Source organism: Rhyacophila brunnea, unplaced genomic scaffold, assembly GCF_057557595.1.
Source record: "Rhyacophila brunnea isolate RB1 unplaced genomic scaffold, BYU_Rbru_1.0 scaffold_12, whole genome shotgun sequence".
Taxonomy (NCBI): Eukaryota; Metazoa; Arthropoda; class Insecta; order Trichoptera; family Rhyacophilidae; genus Rhyacophila; species Rhyacophila brunnea.
Window position 1 is genome coordinate 19108576 of NW_028232774.1, and position 12628 is coordinate 19121203.

Here is a 12628-nt window from a genome sequence, read left to right on the forward strand (position 1 = left end):
TTGGCCTTTCAGAGTGTCTGTGAAATTCGTGCCGAAGCCGGTAACGATGGAACAGAAGTAACTCAGTCGGCAAGTCTCGTAGGACATGCTAGATTCTGCAAACTCTCGACTGGGAGTTCCTGAAATGCTTCCAATAATTGTGCCATCCCATGGAAACCATTTTCAAGGGGATTAGGGTTTCAGACCCCCACATGGGTAATTGTACTTTTCCCAGTGAGAGGTCTGATAATTTTATTATTGAACAGATTTTATACATAGCCAATAAAAATAATATATGTTCAAGTGAACAGTTTTTTTTATAAGAAACTACGGGTTTTTTTCAATTTGAATAAACTCAATCATTGACTTGTTTCTGTTACAAAATACTAAAAGGAGTCTTACGGTTATAATTTAAACAGGTACTGTTAAAATTAGTAGTTTACATTAAATTACTTAAATTATACTCGCAACATCTCTGAATATCCAATTATTGTGATAAAACTCGCAAAGGGTTTGGATCATGCGTTCACTGCTCTTGTCAACTGGATCTATAAATAAAAAACAAATAAAGGTTGTTAATTTGGTTCATTGGGTGTTTAAAACTATTTTTTTTTTTTTACAGAACAGGATTGCACACAGAGTGAATAATGTATAATATCAAGCCATGCACAACTTGACTTCATGTCGACACATGACGCAGCTAAACCTGATTATTTGACAATTTTATAGTACACCTAGTTTACCGATATGGAAGGAGTCTTTTACGATATTTTCTATTATGACATTTCAATGCATTTACCGAATGAATGAAGTGTGGTAGAGTTGGTAAACTGAACAGATATCAGTGGCGAAGGGTGGAGGTAAGCTGTTAAGATCCGCCATAAATAGTGCACATTAAACTTTTTCAGACATACATATTTGTTATCATTGAAATAAGACTACAATTAACAGATAGTGTAGGTTAGATTTTAAAATTCAATTAAACCCTGAGAAACCAAGCCATAATAGATATTAGTCAAAAAATACATGTCTATCTATAAAATATCTAAAATTATGCAATTAAATCATACATAACTTTGAGTATTTTATAGATAGAATAATATTTTTTATTTATTATAGTTTGGTTTACGCAGGGCTTAATGAATCAAAAAAATGAAGCAAAAATATGTGTAATATGTAGTTTTAATCCAACGAAAACAAATAACTATGAATGAAAAATTGTACACAATTTTGTCGCATTGCCCAAATTAGACCAAATCTATTATGGTTTCGTTTAGACAGGGTTTAATTGATTTTTAAAAACTAACTAATACCATCTGTAAATTGTAGTCTTAGTTCAATAAAAACAAATACATATGACTAACAAAGTTTAGTGTGCACTATTTATAGCGAATCTTAACAGCTTACCTCCACCCTTCGCCACTGACAGATATTAACATTACTAAGTTGGTATTTCCGATTTCCTAATGCAAGAAATGGCTGCCACTTTTTGATATGTATATTTTTATGCTATTTACTTAGTTGTATGCAGTTATAAACAATTAAGGTGGATTTTGCAACTAAATAATAATGTTGAAGTGTTGTATTATTGCTGTATTGAGACTCCACATTTAAGATTACTTTTGATTATGTCGTCATCCATACTAACGACGGTTATTTGTCGATTTATCTGGACACTGTTCGAGATAATTGCTGATTGATTGGTGGTCAGCGTTTAGACAGCGGAAACAGAATTCAACCAGATAAGCGGAAATGGCCATGCAAATATAATTAAAACACGTCCACAACTATAATGCAATGAAAAATATTTTTATTCTGGGTAATTTCTATTGCTCTAACTCAGTGACGCACAACCTTTTTATCAGTAGAGCCAATTCACCCATTAAGTATTTAATTGTTTGCGGGCCAAGTGGCAAAAATGTGAGATCTCATTGTAGTACATTCTTTCTGGAGTCTATGCATACTATTATTATATTCCAGTCACTTTCCACTCCGGATTATGTATATATTTACAAGCTGGAACTCAGTGTCAACTCAAGTGCGATTGCTGACACTGAAGTGGATAGGAAGTGAAAAATACAATTTAATTTATTTTTGTACACTCACAATTTTATACGTATTCTTCATAATATGCGCCGGACACCAAGCCACAGTGATGGCAATATAACCAACTACAGCAGTGTATATATATATCTGTTACAGTACAATAATCTTTAAACATTATAATTATTAACGAATGAAACCATTTTATCATGGTTCACTGAAAATATTTTAAAAGTTTATAAGTCTAGGGGCGGAGAACCTGCAGCCTTGTATGCAATTAAGTTCGGCCCTGTGAATGCATCTGAATTTCTCAAAACGATTCCTTTTCTATCTATTTTAATGAAAATATTTAAAATACGGTAAAAAAGGATTCGATGAAATTTTTCCTGACTGATGGCTAACACCTAAAACAGTAATAAGTCATCAGGGTTACTTTGACACCCGCCAGCTATGGCAAGGATGGCGAACCTATGGCACGCGTGTCACCAGTGGCACGCGAGATGATTTTGCATGGCACGCCAATGTTTTATTTTGAAGAGAAAAAAATTACCTATTAAAAAAATACAAAAGAGTTTTACAAATAAATTTAAAAATAATGATGACATAGCCATGCATATTTTCTTCAGTTTTTAATATTTTTTTACGAATAATATTTACCTATCGACGCGCAAACGGAAACAACGAAATGTGCAAATGACAGATTGTATAAAAAATAGCATGCAAATACTGCAAATTTCAAGAATAAGCATTACGTTGTTTGTAAAATTAATGTAAACATATAATTTTATAAGTCGGTCCTTGGGCTTTATGCATCAAACATAATATTATTGCACTGACCTCATCAGGCGGCGGGAGAAGCCGTCTCGTGAATCTCTGATTTTGATCGATTTACAATATTCAAATATTCAATCAACAAACCTGATGAAATTTATCAACATTCGTTCAAATACAAACAGCTGATTGCTATTTTGCCTCAAACATTATCGCTAAAAATGGAAGAATATATTATGAAGGAAGCGTGGTTAAAATGCTTACACGATCTCTTTGAACATGGAAAATTTATTCAATGAATAAAAGATATAAAAAAGCCTAGAAACACGGCGAACGATAGAATCTCAAGAACTCAATTTTCCAACTTTCTTAACAGAATGCTTAAAAATATTTTTTTTTCATTTTTTCCCTATGAAAAACTGCTCGGCACGTCAGACAGTCGAAAAATAATATTTGGGAAATTTTGGCACGCGTACGTAAAAAGGTTCGCCATCCATGTGCTATGGTCATGTTTAGTTTTAATGTGACTCTTCAATTTACGATAACTTTCTTTCTACCCCGCTGCAGCTATTATAGATATATAAATTGGAGAATACAGTGACAGGTTCACTGACTTTTACAATCATAACATCTAAATCAAATTAGCATTTCAACCTCATTTGACGCGAAGACAAATCCAATTGAAATATGGAAACATGCAATAGAATACCAACACCGAAAACTTTTCCACATTCCAGCATGGCAGACCACAGGTTGTGCACCATTGCTCTAACTTAATAATATAATTATAACAGTTGACATATTTGCAGTCTTAAAGTGAAATTAGAAATAATTTCTTGCAATTAATTAAGTAACGGTAGTTGTTTCCATTTCAACATCTGTATTTTGTCCGAACCTCTCGTCAAATGCAGCCTTATTATCCACTTGATTATAGTCGACCTTGGTGCCTCCTTGTAAGCACTCATAGAACTGGACGACGGCGAGCTCCTGCTCCTCCGTCTCGCACGAGCCCGGTCTCTTTATGCGGACGTTGACCATGGCGCGCTCCGGAGCCAGGTCTTCGAACACCATCAGATAACAGGACAGCATCACGCCCGTGCGTCCGCGCCCTTGTCTGCAGTGTATTCCGATAGTCTGCCGTGAAATATATTAAATTTATTAGAATTATTAAACAGTATCTACATATTTATTTTGTCGAAGTTACTAGCTGAACTCACTCAAGCGTCCCTGAATTTATATTAATGTCAAGTTTGCTTTGTATAGTAGTAATTAAAATAAATTATAATTTAAATCAAAATTTTACCACCTCAAAATAGGTTTCACTATTTTATTTCTAGTAATGTGGTGGTCCCAATAACAGGTGGACACAAAAAGCATAATTAAATCAAACAGTAAATATGGTTTTGAAAAATACTACAGTAGGATAAAACAACAGATTTTATAAGAGAATGAAAAAGATTACAGATATAATCATTATGTTTTACTTTTAGGGGTCATTCATAAATGACATCACACGATTTTGGACATCCCCAATATTTATATCCGTCACCCAATATTCATCACAAAATCTCTTATCCTCGTCTAAATTATGTTACATATTTGAACCCCCCATTTGTTAAAAATGATTGATTTCAGTAAAAATGTTCTTTGAGTAATATATTTTTAGAAAACATGAGTTTATATTTTGTGAAGTCACATTTTCTACACCCCACATTCCCTTTCGTCATATTTTTGGTATGAAAGTTCCACAGAATTTCACGGAGGTATCATTTGGAGAGGTAAAATAACTTATTTTTCATGAAGCCAACAATCTCATAATAAATCCCATAAGATAATTTGCTTTTATAATTTAAATGTCACAGTGTAAGAACAATACAATAACAGGCACATAATTGAAATGATGGAAATAATATTAATTGCTGTTAATCATAAAATAATTAAATGACCAATTTAATAAAGGGTATTTAATTAATAAGTCCTTACCTCTCCCTTCAAATGACTTCTTTCGCATATATCGATAAAATCTCTGATGTTCTTCATAGTCGGTGCATCGAATTCATCCACTTCTACTTCCGACCAAATAAGTTCAGGAAAATCCGTAACTGGAGGTTTCTTCTCTGGCGATAGGGTAATAAGATGTTGGATGCCTTCATTCACTATAAACTGCACATTTTCTTTACACCTCGGGTACCCCATAGCCGCCACTTGTCCGGGAATAAACCAGGAAAAGTTGTACGGAGGGTATGCGTCAACTTCTTCATCAGACATGGTTAATGATCTCAAATGATTATTATTTAACAAGAAACTGCACCTTCCTGCTTTAAAAATAAAATTTCCAGTAGGATATAGCTTGGTTTATAGAAGACTTTTTTTATTTGAACAAGTGCCAAAAAGTTTTTTTTATCAAATTAGATTAGGAGTATTTTTATCTTTATGACTGCTAAAATCTGTCAGTATATATTTTTATATTATATTGCTATAATTTACTTGTTTTAAAACACATCAGGAGAGATGGACGCGATTGCAGTGTCTGCTGGGTTACTTTCACAGGTGGCCGAATATCTGTTGAAGATTTCACAACGATTTTAACACGATTGGCACTTGCGATATAATCAGCACATTGGCGATTGGATTTTTGATCTCTGAATAATATGTATCGTGGCTCGGATCGAAACACAGTGTATTGGCTTTCATTTGAAGTGAATGTTTATTTTCATACCGTGTAACTGACTGTTGGTTGACATTTCCACACTGATCGGTCAATATTTATAAATAGACAGAGTGGAAATGGTTAGTTTTTTATAGCCGAACATCAAACTGTGGCTATTTACGAAAAGGAATTAATAATATTATTACAAGAATATCGAAAATAGATAACCTACATACCAAAATATATTATCTTGTAATGAATGCATGCATATTCACTTTTACTTTATTTAAAGTGAAGATTTGCTTTAATTATGAAAAATGTACCAATTGTGCCTAACATGATCTAATATTTAATTAACACCAGAGATGTGGTGATTTTTACTTTGCACTTGTAGAGGACCACGCCGGATTCTATATTTAATATAATAATAATGTGTGTAAATTTCAGCAAACATTACAATACGTACATAATTTGGAAGACCACAGAAACTTACCTAGGTATTAAAAAAAATATTGGTGTCGAGCGGAACCAATGCACATTTGTCGGAATTTGATGGATAGTTACAATCCCGCTTGGCACCGATCCTTTATCTAATAGGTATGTTTCTAAGATGTTGCCGAATTATCTATGTTCAATAATAAACGCTTTATTTTTAAATATTGAATATATTACAATATATATATTTTCAAATCTCATTTAAACAACCGGATCATTGGTACAAGTCAATATCTTCGACTTTAATAAGTAATAATTACTACAGTCTATGAGATGAAAGATTCCGTGATTTCTGTTTCTGTACAATAAATAGGTACTTACACAATTTAAGTTGTTGAAGGATAAATTTTGTAAAGATTAATTTGATGTAATTAATTACCTATAACAGGGGTAGCGAACCTTTTTACATATGCGTGCCAAAATTTCCCAAAAAAATATTCAAATAGTCAGCTCGTTTTTTTAGGAAAATATTTTCGCCGCAGGGTGCTCAATTTTTCGACAGGCCGCAGGTTACTCAATTTTTCGCAGTCAGCTCATTTTTTTTAGGCGGGTCGCAAGGGAAAAGCGCATGGCTATGTTGTCATTATTTTTTTATACGTAGGTAAGTATACTATTTATTTGTAAAACTTTTTTGAATTTTTTTATCGGTTTTCATTCGCGTGCCGTGCAAATTCATCTCGCATGCCATAGGTTCGCCACCCCTGACCTATAAGGACCATATGAAATAAAACATTGCAAAATAATTGTAATTTATTTATTCTTATAGCTCAAATGTTAAAATATTCTCTTTTATCATATTTTGTATATTTACTATTTAAGTATATAACATCTTACATGTCTAAGGACGTTAAAAAAATTCATCAAATCAATATAGCTTACAGAATAAAAAAATAATACATCTTGAAGAAAAATGAAAAAAAAAAATGTAACACAATATTTTTCTTCTCTTCTGTCTAATAAAACAAAAAAATAATACAATTCAACAAAATCTTTATCAAAAGCAGCGCAAAATCAAACAAATCAGACGTCTATTTTCAAAAACCGATAAGTCTACATTTGGGCAAAAACTAACAAAAAATACGTACATATTTTTTGTGTAATATCACAGGTAATGAATGATCTATAACTTCCAAAACTTACCAAAAACGATACAAATAAATAAATATCGACATGTCCAATTTTGTTTTACTAATATTTAATGTTTATAACGACTGTTAAATGTACATATTGTTCAAATTTGAAAATATAATATAACGGAAAAACGAAACTATCGTTAGATTTGACACCCAAAATGTGATTTACCACAAAAATTTTTTATTGCAGACTGGTCGTTTTTTCAAAATAAACATCTTACATATAAATAAACTAGGTAGGATTATGATTTTTAAATTTTCTAAATACGAAAAAGTAAATGTGAAAAAAAAATTAAAAATTATTTACATAAAGAGTTTATTACAAATAATAATAGTTAAGTAGGTATATTATTTATTCAAACAAAAAAAATATAATTATAAAAAAATAATCAAAATCAATCAGCACATACTTTTATACAAAATTCTATGAACATTAGACTTTTTGCACTCGGATCGATCACATAAATATTTACCCTGGTATCCCATCACTAATTTGATTTTACAACAGCATGATGATAATATGTATTATGTGTTTTAAAATTACTTTATTATCATTATGACCATTAACACTGTAATTTTTTGAACTAATAAAAATACTGATATACATAAAATATCATCAGTTAAAATGTAGTGGCACACTCTTCAAAAAAACATTTCATAACAAAGATGAGTTAGTGCTGTGAGGTTGAATTAAGTTTTGTATGGCAATACATTTCTTCCGATTTTTTTTTATGAAAGCACGATTAATATTTCAGGTGTAATCGTTAAATATATTTTCGAATTGAATTTGATAATATTATATACTGTAAAACACACATAATAAAATATATCATACCGCCCGCAAGTGCCACCGTGTTTCCACACTACACAAGTGCAAAAAGTTAATATTAAAGACAGAACAATGAAATTAATTCAAACAAATTTTCCCTACATACCGCTTAGTAATTCATACATTTCGAATATAACCAATCAATTATGACAATGATGTCAACGAAATAGATTAACGAGGCCCGACAGTTTGTTGAGTTTCACCGCTACAAATACATTTCATTGTTCTGCCAAAATAAACAAATGGAATGTAAGTAAAATCATTAACAATATAGCCAAATTCTTATACTGATGGCCTGTTGACAAAAATAGCTACCCAGGAAATAGATACAGTCCGTAAATAACCCATTATGGAATTAAAAAACAATAATAATAATCACTCTTCTATATTATAAATTTACAAAGTCTGAGAGGCAATGAAACTGAAAGATGTGTGTCAAGAAGCCAACATTAGGAATAACCTAAATATTTCGAAAATCTATTGGTAGTTTATTACATTATGACAAGCTGAGAACAGAAGTGAGGCGAGGAATGTCATTTGTAATGGCATAGGTTCTCAGAAAAATAAACATAATTTGCATTTTTGAAGAAGTTGATCTATATAGGATTACAATGAAAAATTTGGTAATAGTATAGTTTTCCATTATTCCTAAAGAGGAATAGGTAAATTGAATATTTTTTATTCACCTTAACTCTGTTCTCAATATATCATTTGAAATTGCGTTGATTTAATAACTCAAATAGTCTTACAAATCTATCGCTAAAAGTTTCATTTAAAAAAATAAGATCTTTATAATTGAAATATTATTAAATACTACATGTAATTTTATTATTACAGTATTGATTTTCTCCGCTGCTCGTATGACTGACCAACAAAATAATAATTTTATAATGATAATAACATACTCATTATGTTTTATGACAGGTTATTTAATAGAAACAAGTATTGAAAATTCCACATTACTTCAGTTTACTTTGTCATTTATAATATACCAATTTGAGGAATATTTACAGTTTACACTGTGTTCCTGATGTCATATCCAAGAGGCGCTTTAGATGTACAGATTAATAAAGCTGCCTTTTGAATAAAGAGTGTAATATGTACGTACAATGAATCATAGAGTACCCTTTTTTAATTAAATATTACAATGTAAATGTTGAGAAGTCTTCAACCAGCTGCTTGCTAATCTCAAGTCATTTTAATACAGGGTTATTTTTATAAGAGGAGTGTCAAAAGCAAAGAAAGAAAAAAACGCAGACGAGAGCTTATTTAATATGTATTGTGTATATTTATTACTCTATTTTAATTGAGAATCTGTATATTTTTTTTATATTACATCATTATTTAATTTTTTTATAGAATAACCATGACTAGGTGAAGTGAAACATTCTGCATTTAACTCTTTGAGATGTTCACTTTCCGATAACCGCAACTTATAATTAAAAATTGTTAAATAAATAGTTTTTGTCTGATGGAATTGACTTTACGGTTTACACATTGCAATATAATTTTTGTATTGATAATTTAAGGTTCAACATATTTTGTTGTGCTGTTATTCTTCCGACACTCCTCAGATAATTTTTCAAGATTTGATTTATTGCCATACTGAGAAAACAATGATTTACATAAATTATTAACTATTTTCCAAATAGAATCAGTATAATTCTTAGAAGTATCGATGTCTAGTTTATACTCTGCACAGTTTATACAAACATCAATTGATTTCACAGTGAGAACTTAATTTTTTTTGTGGAAATCTTTCTAACTTAAATTTAAATAAACTTATTAACGCCTGATTAGCTTTTACCTAATAGTAAATTTAAAATACATTTGGTCAAGAGGCGGTTTTACAATGAGTAATAAAGGTAATTAATGCCACAGTTAATAATACATAATCCGAGATAGATATTTTTACATTAATTAGAATATTATCAACAAAAAAAAATCATAGAAGGATGTAAATTAATTTACGATGTTTCTTTGACCCTGATGTCGTATATAACTTCAAAATGTGGCCCGCGTTAATTCTTTAGCTTATATTTAAAAAAAAAAACTGATTTATTTCAGTCGAAATTGGTAATTTTTACAATAATAATTAATAATATACTTCCGCATTAATATTACAACTGATAAAGTAAAAGAAATAAACAAAAATTAAGTACACAATAACAATATTATTAAAAAAAAAACACATCAAAATATAAATATTTACATTTTTATTACTATATTTTACTCTAAAAAGAATACCAGTATAATATATTGGAATGATTAATAATATGTAAATGAAAAATACTGATAGAATATTATTTTTTATAATAGTATATAATAATTATCGAGAATAAAGCAGTCATCAAAAATACTACAATACATACGTAATTGCCTTATAAAAGAAAGGGTTAGGTATGGAACTTTTGATAAAATTTTATCAAAAAAATAATACCATATTATTAAAAAAAATAAAAGGTAAATGAATTATTTGAAACATGCTGAATTCAGAATAAAGTGTAGGGAATGACCTAATATTTTTCTAAAAGTCTGTTTTGTAAATTTTTAAAGAAAAGGAATATTTTAACAGCAATTTTTTTTGGGGACATGGTGATTAGCCATTCACTCAACCCATTTCCCCTTTCAGGTTAAAAAAAAACATCATGTGAACTTTCCAGAAGCCGGAATTGAACCCACAGATTTAGAGCTGGACATTCTATCGATTATTCACCGCGGGCAATATTAATTTATTTCAAATGCAATCAATTATTGTAAAGACATTTCGGCATGACCAATAATTTTGGAATAATTAAACTCCCAATAGAATATATGAAGTTTTTTCCAAATATGTTGCATTCTCTTCCTCCTTGGAGACTTCTATAATATTTTCTCTATAAAAATCATCTTTAAATGCAACAAAACAAAGAGAACCCTGGATCGTGTTCGGAGTTTGTAGGAAAATTAGATGCCCTAATATTTCTTAATTGACATTCACTTTAGAAGAATGCTTTTTTCAACATCTTTTGTCTTTTTACGAAAATGATTTGAAACGCATAGACTCAGATGATGTTCTCATAATATTCAACTGATATCTCAAAGAAAGTCTGATCGTAGATACCAGTGTGTTATGAAAATATGAAGAATAATCATTGAATAAACAAAAACCAATAATGTTTTCCGATTCCCGTTTGAGACATGCTGGCAGGTGTCATTGTTTATTTATTGTTCTGAAACTTATAAATAGTATCCGAACGGAATGAAATCAGCTGGAATGTGGAAGCGAAGCATTATCAGTATTAAATGTGATGCAATCATGTTTTCAAAACAATGTATGAAAAAAATCATTTGGCAATTTCACAAGAGCACACACACCAATGAATGCAGAAAATTCTGGCAAAACTATCATAATTGTGGAAGAGATTTTTTTTTTTGATTAACAAATTGCCTCATCTAAAAACGTGCCATGTTAAATATTATTTGGGAATGTACCTATCCTAATGAAGAAAAAAAAGTCATCGCATATTACAAATTGGCACAAAGCTCTGTGATAGCCGTCCAACACCATGTGTTAAATGGCATGTATCTGTTTATCACATAACAGATTAATAAATAAAATTCAGATAGGTTATATCCAAATTTAATACATTTTAAAGCAGTGTTTTGAATGTGAGTGTCCTACGAAAATGAACCACACATTATAGACGTGCAATAATGTGTGTTGCAACCTTCAAATACACCACTATTGAATAAGCGTCAATGCATAAACCGAGAGCAGTTTGTCAGAACGAAGGACAAGCGTATTGTTGACACGTGTTTAAGTTTATCCCGTATTCTTCCACACTCAAGATCTGTTGCCTGTTACTGCACACCCGTTAGGTATTTCAGTTCCCATTAATTCTGTGTTCCATGCTGTTTATCTATTATCAAACTAGATTTAATATTTCATAAGTTAATAGGATTACAATAAATTCATACTCAAAATCTGTTTGTTTACATTAACGAAATAGGTATCGATAAAATAAGCACAGACAATGAAATTGTTTTAGTTTAATAACGTAATATTCAGGAAGTTGATACGTATATAACCGTATCGAAAGGAGGTTGTAGAAAAACGTTATAATAATCGCAAAACACTACACTAATACACAATCTAAAAGTCCACACAGATATACATAATCCGTAAATGTACACACATTAAACATTGAATACATTTGTGATAATGCCAAAGTTACAGTTAAAAGAGAAAAATGTTCTACAGTGATATGTTTGTACAATGCAAACTAGCTGCCTCATGAGGTGCCAAGACATTTACGGTTATATTTCATCTTTTGAAGAATTATGGAAGTTTATCGAGTCAGTCTATTCACTAGTGCTATTACAACAGTAGACGATAATTCAAATGATATATTATGGTTTAGTAAACCTTACAAAAAAAAACAATCCATTCTTTCTCTGTATACTTAACTATTAATTCTAACTCAGAACTGTTACACATATCGATGCTCGAAATTTAAATTGCAAATCGGTAGTTTTCTTTACTAAAAAAGCACCAAACAAAATTATATAAAAAAATCATACAATCAAACGGTTGTTTGTAAAACTCTTGGATTGGGGCCATAAAAGTATGTGATCATTTGTTACAATATGTAATTATTCAGGTAACGCCCTCGTGTAGTCCAATGCGTGAGGCACCGGTTTCTGATCGAGGGTTCGATTCCCAAAAGATAAAAAAACATTAAAACT

At 30.6% G+C, this 12628-nt stretch overlaps 1 protein-coding gene across 3 annotated transcripts; it reads right to left on the reverse strand.

Moving 5' to 3' along the window:
- Positions 1-320: 320 nt before the first annotated feature.
- Positions 321-5616, reverse strand: LOC147077869 (dual specificity protein phosphatase 23-like). 3 transcript variants are annotated; one of them, XM_085960908.1, is made up of 3 exons: positions 4777-5616; positions 3733-3927; positions 321-527 (listed from the first exon to the last, which is right to left on the reverse strand). In XM_085960908.1, the coding sequence occupies exons 1-3, from the start codon at positions 5059-5061 to the stop codon at positions 498-500; spliced, it is 510 nt and encodes a 169-aa protein (XP_085817034.1). In that variant the 5' UTR covers positions 5062-5616; the 3' UTR covers positions 321-497. The 3 variants fall into 3 exon arrangements, 2 of the variants coding, with proteins under 2 accessions (XP_085817034.1, XP_085817033.1); XM_085960907.1 differs by having other exon boundaries at positions 385-527; positions 3689-3927; positions 4777-5546; XR_015072249.1 differs by lacking the exon at positions 321-527 and adding an exon at positions 598-809 and having other exon boundaries at positions 1403-3927; positions 4777-5557.
- Positions 5617-12628: the final 7012 nt, after the last annotated feature.